Source organism: Bactrocera oleae, chromosome 4, assembly GCF_042242935.1.
Source record: "Bactrocera oleae isolate idBacOlea1 chromosome 4, idBacOlea1, whole genome shotgun sequence".
Classification (NCBI taxonomy): domain Eukaryota; kingdom Metazoa; phylum Arthropoda; class Insecta; order Diptera; family Tephritidae; genus Bactrocera; species Bactrocera oleae.
Window position 1 is genome coordinate 70,734,483 of NC_091538.1, and position 16,367 is coordinate 70,750,849.

The window sequence follows — 16,367 nt, forward strand, 5'->3', positions numbered from 1 at the left end:
GAAAAATATTATAATAAGAAGATAAGGGCTTCATGTAAAAAAAAATTGTTAAGACTGCATAATATATGTATAAGTACTATATAGATCAAAACTTACTAAACAGATATCAAAAAGTATATATAGTTTTTCTTTATATGTTTCCAAAAATTTGTTTAAACAATATTTCAGAAAAAATTGCGTTGCTTTTAGAATTTTAAACTTTACACTTTAGTAATCATCAATTATTAAAAAAAATCAAAGCTATATATCAAACTAACCAGCGTTCTTCGTATTTATCTGTGTTCGCCAGCATCTAAAAATGTTTGCGGCTTGCTTTTACACATACCACTTGCAAAAACTTGGACTTTGTGCCCACAAAGAGGCTAGCCAACTATGCATACTTACACAGCCAATCAGCAGAGCCAATAGTATAGTGTCTGCTTACGTTCAAGTTAGCTTATCCCAGTCAAACAGGAGAGTCTGCTTGTTCCAACATGCAATCGCGAACATGAACAAAGTGTAATGCATATGCTGTGAAAAAATAACAAAAAATACAAAAAATAAAATATCACAAGAAAAATCATAAAATTTTATTTAGAGTTATTAAAATGTTGCAAACGTTGAATCCAGCTTTCTTGTATAGTAAAATGGCAATCAAGTTCGTTGCTGAAGTCTTCTATATTTCTCACAAAATTCTATGCAACTGGCTTTAAGAAATATATTCCACCATAGAAATAAGTATCACTTAAAATATTGCCGTGAGAGAAATGTCATGCTTTCTTAAAGTGATTTTACTTGTTTCGTAATTCTTTGCCATTTCACGCTTTGGACTCTGTGAACACAGACACACATAGCTTTTGTTTGAGTTGCACTCATTGCGCTTAGCATAAATCAAGCTTGAAAATGGGCTGAACGACAGCCGATAACGAAGAAATGCCACAAGCCAGAGAAGAAAAGAAGAAATAAACAACTAAAGCATACGAACAATAAAGATCGAATTGTGGAAGCGGACACGGGCTGAGGCGCGGACAAACAAATGAGCGAACAAGTGGGCGCCAGCTTGAAAAATAACAAAGAAACAACTTTAACACATGTATGTATGCGTTTGAAGCGAAAAATTCAGTTGGTGTATTTAATAATTAGTAGCCCACGCATTTTGCGGACTATCTCCGTGTATCCACTATTGAATGCTACTAATAAATATGAGCAAGCGCTTGAATGTGCGACTAGTAATTTGCCGCTTAGCGCGCGCCTTGTCGCCTCGTCCCACCTTCGAAGGTTGCTTTTAACTGCTGCGCAGAGCGGAGGCGTTGGCTGGCGCTGTTATCATTAGTCAGCAGCCGGCAGTCAACAGTCAACCTGCTCTAGTCATTAATATTAAAATTTTACACGAGCTGTTTAGCATTTCATAAATGAGTTCTTCGGAATTTCGCCCCAGTGCATCAGCTTTTTGTGTGTGCGTTGTTGTTGTTGTTGTGTTACGCTTTTCAAACAAATCAAATCCATTTGAAATTCGTTAGTCATTTCATTTGCCATGGCAGAACGGAAACGGAAAACGGGTTAGCGAGCGAGTGTTTGAATATTAGGCTTACTATTACGTAGCTGTTATTGTTGGGTTTTTGGTTCAGCTAGCTGACGTCCGCTCCGCAAATTAGCATGTAAACAAAAGCGCAACACACACACATACGAGGCCGTTGCTGTTGCTTCGCGCGCATGCGTGTGGGCTGCATGCAGATCATACACTCTGACCCCCACACCATTTGGCAGAGTAGCGCACGTTCGTAGCTTGCGGCATTTCGGTGAACCATTAATTGTTAGGAAATGAATTGAGATGAATTGATGCCAATGCTGTGATTGCGACTGTGATGGCTTGGTTTGCCACACATACATACACATGTAAATATTTCATGGGCTCGCCTATAATGACGGCATATGCAGCTACACAATTATTTATGCGTGCATTTCTGTGTGGGTATGTCTGTCCAGATGTATTCGACTTTATTGCGTGCATGTTGTTATTGTATTTTCTGATATTGCCGACATTTTTTCAGTTGAATTAATGATTTTTCTCTGTCAATTTTGTTGTGATGCTGCATGAATAACAAAAACCACTTTGAAGTGTCGATACCAAAGCAAATCATCAGGAATATAGATATGTATATATGCGGACATGTATGCAGGCAGATGTGGGCCGCATTATCACTTAGCGCGCACGCACGTGCTATCTAGCCGAAAGGTAGCTAAGCGCGTATATATTTGCATATAAATACAAAGCAATTTTTATTGGAAAAGCGGAACGTATTGACATTGATAAATTATGAATATACGCTATTATATTATATGTATTTGCTTGAAGAAAAATTTTTTGGACTTCAATTTTTTGTATGTGAATTTCAGTAGCGCTGGATGAGAACCGCTTAATTCTTAGAAATTGAAATTTAACTTTAAATTGCATTTTATTTTTTTATTTAGTTTAAATTTTCTGCTGTTTGAAGTAAAATATTTCAAATGTCTTTTTAGCAAATATTTTAAAAGGTATTTTGTGGCAAAACTTTCCAGAAATTTTTTGCAATTATTATAATAAATATGACTTCGACGTAATAAAGGCAAACAGAGCTTGAAAGCATGCGACAAATATTTTTGGGTTGCAAAAATACAAAGCAAAAATGTTGTGCAAAAAAAGTAGTAACCCAAAAACAGGGCGACGAGACAGGGAAAAAGTCGCAAGCAAGATCATAAAAGCACAAAAGCGAAATGCTGAGAAGCTGTATCAATAATAATAATAAAAGCAGCAACAACATGCTTCAACAATAAAGGCAAATAAATTGAAAACAAATAATTTTAAGCAAACAGCAATTTGGACATAACTGCCAAACCAGCCGTGTCGCTGACTGCCATAAATAACACAACACATTCACACGCAAACACACGCAAACACACGCATGCGCACGCATACCTACACAATAAAACGTGCAATCAAATCGATAAATTGCGAAAGTACAAACATTTTATAAGACACAAAAACGCTGACGTACCACTGTCGCCTCGGCTTCGTGTTGGATGAGGTCTTCGAAATATTCAAGCAATAAATGTGAAGAATTCTGTCATTTTGTTGGAATTTCTGCACATAAACCAACACTGACAAAAGCACAAACGCTATGCACGATCTGGCCCTTCTTCGCATTATGCTCCAAGTTGGTTTTACAGCTTCAACTGCTGTCACTGCTCTTACTGCTGTCGCGTTGTTGCCGAAGGAGCGCAAAGCGTCTGCATATTGAAAGGCTTCACTGCTGTTTGCGCTGGCTCTTTGACTGCTGTTGGATGCTAACTGTTTTTTATTATTGTTATTTGTTCTTTTTGTTTTTGCATTATTGCGGTAGTTATGTGAGTGCCGTGGGCATTTGGCATGCAGACGGCAGTTTCTCACGTTGATGGAAATTTAAAGGACATATACGAGTACATATGTATATTCATATGTGTACTTATACTCTGGTAGGGAGAGGTTGTTGTGTTATACAACAATTATTTGCAGTAGCGCAGCTTTTAATATTTCTTTTTATTTCCGTAATTTGTTTTCGGCACTTACAAGCACAAATGGTTCGTAACCCATTTACGGATAATTGACTGCAAGTATTCAGTTTTTAAATACTGTCAATAATTTTGCGTAAGTACATATTCAGCGCAGAAAATTATTATTTTTTTTTGCATTATGAAGCTATATAAAACCGCCTGGAATTAAAAATAATATACATATTAGCAAATATTCGCAGAAATCTATATTTTCTTTTTTAACACCTTCATATTTTCTGCGAAAAAATGAACGCCATAAAAATAGCGATTTCCACACATTTCGCAGTAAATATCGAAAAATCGCACACAAATACACTTTTTGCACCTTTTGCGTCAATCAAGCTAAGCGACGATTTATTGCGACTAGAAATAACGAAAAATTTTGCAAAACTGCAATTGTGAGTTAACTGCATGTATATATGTGTGTGTGTGCGAATCACGCTTGCAACACTTTGTGGCAAACGTAATATGCCGCCGCGCCTCATTGGCGTTAGTTGTGAACGTGCCGCATTGAACGAAACGACGACGAATTGACATCATCGGTATGCGAGACAGAAGTGGCACACAAAAGGCACTAATTGAGCGATAATTTTTTGCTGAATTACATGCATATATGCGCTTGTAAGAGTGCGAATGTCGATATATGTAAAAGCATATATGTGCGTCCGTTAATGTAATGCTGGAAAAAAATCGTTGGTGTGAAAAAAAACCAAAAGTAATAAAACAGAAAAGTGTTGTAATTATGCTATTTCATATTTAAACATATATACACAATAGGGTGTACAAAAAACAAGTTTTATTTGCCGTCCTTAGCTACAGTTAAAATATCGTCTCAAATTAATTAAATAAAATTTGTGAAAATTTAGATCCACCCTAATGTTATATAAGCAAAATCTTCTAATTTTCTTTGCTTAGCTACCGAGAAAATATCGTTCGAAATGAATTCTATAAAATAAAAAACAGTTTGGCTCACCCTAATGTACTATATATATAACCTTTACTTTTAAAAATTACCTAAAGAATATTGTGTTGCTACTTAAGTCTTATGTTACTAGTCGACTTTTTATATCACTACACAACACTCACTTTAATGCATATATATGCAAACACACACATACGCATATCTATAACCACGTCTGTTTGGTTTGGTGCATCTGCATACTGGTTTCTGATTTTTGTGTGCCCATTTATGATGCACTTAACAGCTAATGAAGCACATAAATGCGTCAGTTGTAAGGCCATTTCTGAGACAACTTCTTTACAAAAGGCAAAGAACAGTAGAAGAAAAGAACGATGCTATATAAATTTTAATTTACGCTGCGTTAGTACTTTGCCACAGGCTGCAGCCAGCTCCGCTATTATTCGCCACGCACACGAACTTTGCTCTGCGCTCAGCATCACAGCTGTGGCTTCCAGCCTTATCGCTGTCAATTTATCTCGAGTGCGTTCCTTTTGTTCCAGCACAGCACAGCACTGAATATAAATAAACGCAGGCGCGCAGATCATCTCGTTGTAGCAATCCTCTTTTCATCTTATGCTTCATCCAAATATTCTGCCTTCTTTATATGCACTCATAAGGTTTATGTGATTTTTTATTGTTTGCCGCCATTAAAAATATAAAAATTTGATTTACAACAATTTCATACATACACAAGCCATTGGTCATTCTAACGCCGTGAATTAATGCGTGCCACGCCTTTTGCGCCGAGCAAGAACAAAAATTTGAAGATTGTCTTCTCCACGCCACATCATAGCTAATCTTTATGCATCAGCGAAGCTGTGACCTTTAAAAGGGTCAGTCATAAGCCTCACTCGCTTTCGCGCGCTAAGCAAATAACTACCGGCTACGCGGACAGCACGTCAGAATATTATGCATATCTATTATAAAGTGTTAAAAACAAAGATCTTGCTGGTGAGCTGGTAAGCTGGTGAGCTGGTTCTCGAAATTATTTGCTCAAAAACGAAAAGGGGAAAAACAAGTATTTAATTTTTGACAGACAGCACGAGAAAAACAGAAATAATGGTTATAATTAAATATAAAAATGCCCGCGGTTGGTACATGCGCGTTCGCGCTTTTCTTTTCCTCGCTTGTTCGGACATTTTGTTAGAAACAAAAGACTTAAGCGACAAACGCGCGTTCATTTTGTACCACAAAAGCGAGCTAAGAATCCAAGCTATGCTGGCGCAGCCATGCGCTAGTGGTCAATATGTACACACACACACACTAACACACATAAATACACAGTTACATAGCGTTTTGTTTGCTTGTTGCGCTTTTGTTGTTTGTTATTTCCTTGCGACGTCAAACACTTCAGCCAAGCAATCGAGCCGTCTGTCGGCCAAGCAGCAAGTCACTCAGGCGACAGGCACTCGATCGTGCTGATTGATGACCGACAAGATTCGAATGTTAGTTCACTTCGTTTCGCTTTGACTCGTTTTTCTCGCTTTTCCTTCTATAATTTTTCGATTTTTTTGATTTTGATTTTTTATTTTTAACACAAAAACATTATAAACGCTTTTGTCTGTAGATAATTGAACAAGCATGGCTCTGTGTCTCTACTAGTTTGTGTACTGTTGTGTGTGTGTGTGTGCGGTTTTATTTGCTTGCCTCGCCTGCGGTCACTGCCTGCTCACCGCCGTCCAACGCCTCTTCGAGCGTTTGTTTGCTTTTGACGCGCAAATTAATGCTTTTCAAAAAGAAATCACAACTATTTAAATAACAGCGACCGCTAAGCGCATGCAAATATTCACACGCATACACACTCGCAAGTACTCAGCCAAGCTTTTACAAACCACATGTGCCAGTCGACACATTTGTGGCACATTGTACGGCTTGTAGTGGAAATCTTTGCCAGCGGTCTAACAACTATTCAATTACATATGTATTATACTGCACACAATTATAGGCGAATGTAGTTTTACTTAACTTCAGCATGCAAACAACTATGCAGCGTTAGCGCCACAACGTCAAGCCGCAGCCAGCGGAGGCATATACGCAATTAGCGCTGTTGCCACGGAGGAAAGGCACAGATTTCGACAGCTATGGCATTCCAAAGCTGATAACACGCAAATCACTCCAAACGGATATAACCGCACAACAACAACAATGACATTGCATGGTATCTGTGGAATTCATCAGAAACTTTCTAAAGCATTTGCAAGTCACTTCACTCACATACACACATACAAATGTACTTATACAAAAACAAGCGATGAGTTGGCAAATTCATGTAGAGACTGTGGAAATCCGTGTATGGATATACACATGTAAAACTCAATGTATAAGATTTTAAAAACTTCGGTTTGGTTTGTCTTAAAGAGGAAGTGGATTCATGCTTTCACCAAAGCATCGCAGAATTTAAAGAGCTTTGTTTACATAAAACAAAAATATGCAATAATTTGAATATGCTTTAAGATTTCTTTCTGTAGCAAACTTTTTACTTACTTCTTTATTTCAAACAAGTTTTTAAATACGTATTTAAAACAACACTTGCTTTTTTCGCGTTTTTCACGACAATAATTCCATAATCTTATGCCATGTATTTTTCAATTCCATTTCATAATTAAGCAGCAAATCTCTATCTAAATTATTTTTTCATCAATCAGCACAGCCAATGAGAAGCTGACATTTAAGTATCTCTGCCGCAGTTAGGTTATATAAAATAATTTTCCACTGCATATGCCACCACATCAACACTCACGGCTGCAAAGCAATTATTCTCAATAGTTTATTGCAACACCGCACCATCCATACTAACAAAGCCGCGCATCTGCCCAACACCCCACTCAAATTTGTATGTCAAGTTTTCTTCCTTCACATCATACCCAATCAGCTTATTCTGTTACCAGCAGTAGCAATACTAACAACAACAACCAGTTACTTAAATTACAGCATGCCAACAATAATTTGCGCAGCCATTGTTGTTGTACATAACTTTGGTGTTTTATGTTTCAGTTGTTGTGAATGTTGTCTCGAAAGCGATAACCTCTTTGCGTCCGCGTTGTAAGAAGCCGGTTTATACAGTCAGCTTAGCCGCACAACGCTCAGTTCTCGGCTCAACAGCTGGCTATGAGTTAGTGCAAAAATGTTGTTGTTGCCATTTGTTTTGTTCGTTGTTGTTGCGTTCTGTTCGTGCTTCTCTTCCTTTTGGCTTGTTTGCACTTAACTACCTCGTTCATTTGTGCTTTTTAAACATTCATTCTGGCAGCATGACTCCAATCTGTTGTTATTGTGGTTGTTTGTTGCCTTTCGTGGAATCGTCGCAATATCGTTTGTTGGCTGTTAACTATTTTGCTGCTGGTTTTTGGAATTCGCCGTTTTCTTAAACCTTTTTATGTTTCTTTATTTTGTTTTTGTAATGCTTAAATGTAGTTGCGATTTTTTGTTTTTGTCGACAATAAACATTTTAGTAGATCTAGTTGTTAGTTTTATAGTTGCTAAAAAGGTTTTACAAGTCTGTATACTTTGGTTATTTCCGGATTCCTTATTGCTCTATATGTTTGTGGTATATTTTTTCATAGATGTTCCGTCGACTATTTAGATTTGAAAATTTATTGAAAAATTAAGTAGTCATAATAGGCTTAGGAATATAGTAAAGTAATATATTGCCTTAAACTTAAAACCAGTTTCTCATAAAATCCATATTTTAAGCTTTTTAGACAACATCTTAATTTAGTACACAAATAAAATGAATAGACTTATATTAAATTTGCACTTTGACAAAATTAATGCGCTGGCTGAAGTAGTTGGTATGAAACTTAGATTTCATCAGAGACACACACCTTTGCTTGGAGAGAAGTTCAAGAAAAATAAAATTTTGTTAATAAGTTATCGGAAAACTATGTAATAATTGTTATTAACCAATGTGATATATACCTAAACCTTGGAAGACAAATATATCTTTCGCATTTGAAGGAACTAAACCAAATAATCTCACGACTAGAGAAATCAACATGAAAACGTCGAGATATTCGCACTTAGTGCAACATGAAAATATTATTATTCAGCGTCATAACCAAATTCCTCTGCACATTACTGCTTAAACTCCAAACTTAGATTTACCATTTACCGTTAGAAGTGCTTGCACTTATGTTAGGTGCCATGAATCTCAACATGGCATATGCATGGCTCGCTGCCACCTGCAAAAGTTGTAGCATAAAGCTCGCCATTTACTAAGAACAGCACTACAAGCAGAACAATAACAACTGAAGCACTAAATAGCGTCGCACAGCTCAGGCGTTCACTTGGCGTGCAGATGACGCTGCTTGTAGTGGTGATGACGTAGTCGCTGCCATCGTTGTTGTCGTCGTCGCTAAACGGAGCGTGAATACGGTGCTTATGACGCATTGACTTGACGCGCTAGCTGCTCAGCTCTAAGTGCCGGGGAACATGCGGCGAACTGTGAGCTGCCATTTGTATGCAGCGCTCAATGCTCGCCGCGTTCCAAGTAATCGTCTGTTCAAACTTGGCTAACCAGTTCGCGCACGCTGTTCTCTGTTTTTCCATTTCAGTCTGACATATAGCATACCATGAGCAGAAGCTCTTGTGTGCGTGTGTGTTAGACTTAACAACATTTACTACTAATGTAATAAATACTAAATATTATATTATTATATTATATAGTCATTGTACAACAACACGTTGGCGCCTGCCAACGCTTGTCTCATGCATACGCGTATAACTCTACTTATACAACTCAACTATGACGTAGGATTGTGCTTTGCTTTAAACTAGTGCGATTCTATATTTATCTATAAGCATATTAATTTTATTTATTTGGAAAATTATCATCTACACATACAAATGTGGCTCTAGTTGGGACCAACAGTAGTTTTGTTGTCTATTTTATTTACCCTGCAGCGCCTAATATGGGCATTCGCTTGTCTAACAATAGTTGATCTTCGACTTGGACAACTTTGTTTGCAATTATATGTGAATACATGTGCATTTGTGTATTAAAAATTGTGCTGATGTGTGTAAAATCGCAGCGTCTGAGGAAACACTCGCGCCAAATAAGGCATTTTCCAGCGTTTGTTTTTTACACGCTTTTCCTTTTTAACGTTTACCAAAATAGTTTCCTAAGTCAGCTGTTTTGGCGAATATCAAAAATAAAGTATATTTTTAAATATTATTAAGACAATTGTTTTTTCCAAATTCTTCCTTTTTAGTTTCCAAAAAAAAATATATTAAATTATTTATTTATTTATTTTTCTTCGTTTTTTTTGCAGTTTGCATTGGTACAAAGTCCCGTTTGTCAGTGCCTTCGAATCGTGAACATCATTACCGAAATTTACGTGATCGCTACAACAATTGCACTTATGTCGATGGTAATTTGGAGTTGACCTGGTTGCAGGAACCCGATATGGATCTTAGCTTTTTGGAGAATATACGCGAAGTGACCGGCTACATACTCATCAGTCATGTGGACATACAAAATGTCGTATTTCCAAGGTAATTCACACAGTCATCGATTATGTAATTTAAGGCGTGTGTATATCTACAAGTAGCTAAACATATAATTACATAACAAAATTTATAGATCAATCAGCACCGATAAGCTAAGGTTTTCGCGCTTTGTTTTCCTTAGCTTGCAATAAATAATAAATTAAAAAAAAAAAAAAACTAAAGCTCTCTCATCACACGCCTATAACTCTCATTGCACTTATTCCAGACTACAAATCATCCGTGGCCGCACTTTGTTCAATCTCAATGTACAAGATCAACAGTTTGCCCTGTTCACTGCCTACTCGAAAATGTTCACGCTTGAAATGCCTGCACTCAGAGATATATTACAAGGTTCTGTGGGTTTCTTCAATAACTTCAATTTGTGTCACATTAAGACCATCGACTGGAAGGAGATCATCTCTGGTAAGTAACTGAGCACTGGCCCTCCTAATAAACTATGCTAAATTATATATGATTTCATCCAAATTAGGTCCCGATGATCGCTATACTTATGTGTATAATTTCACACCACCGGAACGTCAGTGCCCCAAGTGTCACGAGTCTTGTGAGCGCGGTTGCTGGGGTGAAGGTCCAAACAATTGTCAGAAGTTCAGTAAGATCAATTGTTCGCCACAATGTGCGCAGGGTCGTTGCTTTGGCTCACGTCCACGCGAATGCTGTCATCTTTTCTGTGCCGGCGGTTGTACCGGCCCTACACAGCGCGAATGTATTGCTTGTAAGAATTTCTACGACGATGGTGTTTGCAAAGAAGAATGTCCGCCTATGCAGAAATATAATCCCACCAATTATTTGTGGGAGATGAATCCGGAAGGCAAATATGCTTATGGTGCGACCTGTGTTAAGGAATGTCCTGAGCATTTGCTGAAGGATAATGGCGCATGTGTGCGTAGTTGTCCTGCCGAGAAGATGGCTAAGGATGGTGAGTGTGTGCCGTGTAATGGTCCGTGTCCCAAGACGTGTCCCGGCACGCCGGCACTACATTCGGGCAATATTGACACATATAAAGGTTGCACAGTGATCGAAGGCTCCGTACGTGTTTTGGATCAGACCTTCTTCGGCTATCAACACATTTACTCAAATAACTCTTTTGGTCCACGCTTCATTGCCATGCATCCCGATCGTTTGGAGGTATTCTCCACGGTGAAAGAAATTACTGGCTATTTGGACATTGAAGGTGCACATCCGGCTTTCAAGAACCTTTCATACTTCCGCAATTTGGAAGTTATACATGGACGTCAGCTAATGGAGAGCTACTTTGCTTCCTTATCGATTGTGCGATCTTCATTGGAAAGTCTGGAGCTGCGCAGTCTAAAGCGCATCAACTCTGGCGCCGTGGTTATCCAGCAGAATGACAACATCTGCTTTGTTAGCGACATCGATTGGCAAAAAGTGCAAAAGTCAGTGGACCATGGTGTAGTGATCGCGCGGAATCGCAACGAAACCGAATGCAGTAAGTTGATGCACTCATCCAACACTATGGCTGTTTGCTTTTTATATATTTGTATGCAATCTATATTGCTTTTATTTCTTTTCTATAGAATCAGAGGGTCTTGTATGTTCGGATCAGTGCAACAAGTCTGGCTGTTGGGGTAAAGGTCCCGACCAGTGTCTGGAATGTAAGAACTTTGCCTTCAATGGCACCTGCATCGCCGATTGCCATAATATAACGAAGTAAGTCCATAAATTGCAATGCCCGATTAGTCAACATTTACTTATATTATGCTTATTATTTCCGAATAGCGCCTATCAATTCGACAACAAGACATGCAAAGAGTGTCACCCCGAGTGTCGCACTTGTTCGGGTCCAGGCGCCGACCATTGTGAAGAGTGTGTGCATGTACGCGATGAGAAACGTTGCGTCACAGTTTGTCCGGATAACAAATACTCCGACTATGGCATATGTCGTACTTGCCATGAAACTTGTGAGGGTTGCACGGGACCTAAGGACACCATCGGACCGGGCGGTTGCAAAACATGTAATCTCGCCATCATTAACAGTGATACTACAGTGGAACGTTGTTTGCTAAAGAATGATAAATGTCCGGATGGTTATTATTGGGAATATGTGAATCCTCAAGAGCAAGGCAATCTGAAACCATTGGCCGGTAAAGCCATCTGCCGTAAATGTCACCCACGTTGTGAGCTCTGCAATGGCTACGGTTTTCATGAGCAGGTGTGCTCGAAGTGTGCCGGTTACAAACGTGGCGAGCAATGTGAAGACGAATGCCCTCCTGATCACTATGCTGACGAAACCCGTCGTGAGTGCTTCGAATGTCATCCCGAGTGTAAAGGTTGCACCGGACCCAGCGCGGAAGATTGTAGTGCTTGCCGCAGCTTCAAAGTCTTTGGCTTTGGGGATCCCACTGATAATACAACGATTTTTAACTGCACGTCGAAATGTCCGGCCGATTATCCGTATGTGATTTACCAGTCAACTGACATTGGCACATACTGCTCGGAAGTGCCTGGTAAAGGCACCAAACTCACCGCCGGTGTCGACAGTTATATCTTTATCATTGTAGCGTTCATTGTTTTTGTGGTTATGTTCTGCATGTGTATCGTCTGTTATGTCTGTCGTCAGCGCACTAAAGCCGAAAAGGAGGCGGTGAAAATGACACGTGTGCTTAGTGGTTGTGAAGATGCTGAACCGTTGCGCCCATCGAATATCTCACCAAATCTATCGAAATTGAGAATCGTCAAGGATGCAGAGCTGCGAAAAGGAGGTGTGCTTGGTATGGGCGCATTTGGTCGTGTCTTCAAGGGTGTTTGGGTACCTGAGGGCGAGAATGTCAAAATACCGGTGGCCATTAAAGAGCTTCTAAAGGCTTCCGGCGCCGAATCCAGTGAAGAATTTCTGCGCGAGGCATATATCATGGCATCGGTTGAACATCCGAATCTTCTAAAGTTACTGGCTGTTTGCATGACCTCACAAATGATGTTGATCACACAGCTTATGCCGCTTGGCTGTCTGCTCGATTATGTGCGCAACAATCGCGATAAGATTGGTTCTAAGGCGCTACTAAACTGGTCCACACAAATTGCCAAGGGTATGTCGTACTTGGAAGAGAAGCGACTGGTGCATCGCGATCTTGCTGCGCGTAATGTGCTGGTACAAACACCTTCTATTGTTAAGATCACCGATTTTGGTTTGGCGAAACTGCTTAGCAGTGACTCGAATGAGTACAAAGCGGCTGGCGGAAAGATGCCCATCAAGTGGCTGGCACTGGAGTGCATCAGACATCGTGTCTTCACCAGCAAATCAGATGTTTGGGCTTTTGGCGTAACCATTTGGGAGCTATTGACTTTCGGCCAGCGTCCACATGAGAATATACCTGCCAAAGATATACCCGATCTCATCGAAGTTGGTCTGAAGTTAGAGCAGCCCGCCATTTGTTCACTTGATATATATTGCACATTGCTATCCTGCTGGCATTTGGACGCCGAAATGCGTCCATCATTCAAACAACTGGTGAATGTATTCTCCGAGTTTGCACGCGATCCCGGTCGTTATTTGGTCATACCAGGTGACAAATTTACACGTCTACCCGCCTATACAAGTCAAGATGAGAAAGATCTAATCAGAAAATTGGCGCCCACAACTGAAGGCCCAGAAGCTATGGTTGAGGCAGAGGACTATCTGCAACCAAAGGCGGCGCCTGGACCCAGTGGTACGGAAGACACGGATGAGGTGCCTAAACTCAATCGCTACTGCAAAGATCCGATGAATAAGAACTCATCGTCAGGTGGTGACGACGAGACCGACTCTAACGCGCGTGAGGTTGGTGTCGGCAACTTGCGACTCGATCTACCTGTCGACGAGGATGACTACCTTATGCCCACCTGTCAGTCCACCACGCCCAATGGTACAACCGGCAGCAATAACAACACCATCAAAGCAAATGGCCATCCCAACGGTGGTATGGGTATTGGCGGTGGCGGTTACATGGATCTAATCGGTGTGCCCGCAAGCGTTGATAACCCCGAATACCTGCTCAACCCGCAAGCGCTGAGCGTCGACGATGCGCCCATACCGACGCAGACGATCGGCATACCAGTGATGATAAACCGCAACGGCGGCAACACCGTGCTGACCGGTGGCAATGGCAACGTTTTAAGCGGCCACCATCACACACACCATACGCCCGCGTCAGCGGCAGCAGCAGCGGCGGCGGCGAACACAATAGCCGCTCTAACCGCGATGCACGACATGAATGTGGCAGCTATGGTAGCGGGCAATGGCGGCTCGGAGCCAACCAGCTCGGACCATGAGTACTACAACGACACGCAGCGTGAATTGCAGCCACTGCATCGCAGCGAGACGCGCGTCTAACCGTCAGCACGACCGTTGGTCGTCGGTAACTCGTTGGTTGGGGTGCGCGATCAGATGTAGCCAAAGCGAATGCGGCACGCGTACAAAGCGAAGGGTGGGATGGTCGATGGTGAAGGTAGAGGGAAGCAGAAAAAGACTGCAACACTGCCTACGTGAACTTAACTTGCCACAAGAACTTGCAACGTGCCTCATTTACATACATACATACAACATATGTATGTGTGCCACTACGTAACGTAACTGTAAATACATATTTAAGCAAACACAAAGCGAATGCAGCGAAATCGAGCGAATTTCGAACGCAGCAAAAGCGGAACACACGAAACGAAGCAAAACAAACAGACAAACTAATTATAGCACACCCACAAATTCATACATACATAATCCACTTAAAGTCACATACGTAACGGCCTAGGCTAGCGCAGGCTTGCGTATGGACATAGCCCAAGCAAATCCACTTTTAGCATTAGGCAATTAGCTTTTAACTGTACATACATACACACAACCATGTATAATCCGTAGTAGATATGTAGTACCTAAATTGTTGTTGTATACTGTAGTACTTACCGTTTAAAGCGTGAACAATTGTAAATCTTCAACCAACAGTGCATTTGACTTGAACGAAGATTGGCGCGGCAGTGGCTGGCCGCCAACCGCTTTGTGTGTGTAAAAATTGTATAAATCCTCTGACCGCCGCTGATCTTCAAGCAAATTAGTTTGTAGCGTATAAGTTAGGCTTCTAAAATAATTTAGGTTTCGATATTTTTAAAATGTTTTATTTTTAAGTAAATTTCGGTTTTATTCATAACCACCTGTGATAACGTAAATTAAGTACGAATACGAAAAAATCAAAAAAAAAAAAAAATAATAAATAAATAAATAAAAACAACAAAAACGTAAAATAATGAACAAAATGAACAAAAATTTAACCAAATGGCAACAACAACAACAATTATTATTATATATTTTATTAACGAAATTTTTACAAAATTATTTCAATAATTATGCAACCTACGAGTAACGCTTAAAATAACGCAATTATATTTTTTTTAAATAATAAAAAAAAATTTATTGGCATTCACCGCAAATTTTGGTATAACGGTAGTTTAGAGGTATTTTACCGCGGCCTTTTGACACGCGTCAAGAAATAAATTGTAAATTGTAATCATTTTTTATTGTTAATTATCATTTTGAGATTGTGTACGGCAAATGATTACGTAACGGATTTGTTAAACAAAGACCATTAAGCATATATATTATTGTAACAATTTTTTTTTTGTTTAAATTTCTATACTAACTATACACCTGCTAAGCCTTTGGTGTTGACTTTGAGTGAGATGAGGGTTTATATTTAAATTTAATACTAAAAGCAATAGTGAACTGATAAAAAAACACTTATATGCTGCAACTTCAGTTACTTTATGTACACTATTATTAATTATTTGAAATTAAAAAACTTTTTAAATTTAAAATAATTAAAATTGAAACTGCAAAATTAAGAAATTGTTTGTTGCAGTTTCGTATTCTGTTTACCCGAAAAAATCGTTAAATTAAATAAGTTGAGATTTGATTTAAATTTAAAATTAAAAAAACTTATAAAATTTCAAAAATAGTAAAATTTTCACTGCAAAATTTAGAAATTGTTCAAAGCTACAATTTTGGAATTTAACTTATTTTAAAAACGTTTTTCAATCTGAAAAGAACAAAATTCTAAGCATACAAAACTTAAACATAAAAATATTTATACACTATATTAAAAATATTTCGAAACTCGTGCTTATATTTTCAATAAATAAAAATAAAATATATAATTAAAATTTGAAAGTTCAATTCAATCAATTTAATTTTTCAATTCTGTCAGCTAATTTTTTACACCCACTCTTTTTGCAAATATTGTCTAGCTCTCCTCTCTTATTCAATGCTCAAAGCACACCAAATAGCAATTATGCATACATATGTATATGTATATTATAACACACACATACAAACTTATTAATACTGCATTATTAAAGGTAATGTAAA

At 39.0% G+C, this 16,367-nt stretch overlaps 1 protein-coding gene across 3 annotated transcripts in view; it reads left to right on the forward strand.

Moving 5' to 3' along the window:
- Positions 1–15,213, forward strand: part of Egfr (epidermal growth factor receptor) — a 119,366-nt gene extending 104,153 nt beyond the window's left edge. For all 3 annotated transcript variants that reach the window (XM_070108380.1, XM_036367336.2, XM_014246953.3), the window contains 5 exons: positions 9,778–10,000; positions 10,221–10,417; positions 10,485–11,465; positions 11,554–11,686; positions 11,756–15,213. In XM_070108380.1, the coding sequence (XP_069964481.1) occupies positions 9,778–10,000; positions 10,221–10,417; positions 10,485–11,465; positions 11,554–11,686; positions 11,756–14,345 (4,124 nt within the window). In that variant the 3' untranslated portion in view covers positions 14,346–15,213. The remainder of the gene's footprint in view (positions 1–9,777; positions 10,001–10,220; positions 10,418–10,484; positions 11,466–11,553; positions 11,687–11,755) is intronic.
- Positions 15,214–16,367: the final 1,154 nt, after the last annotated feature.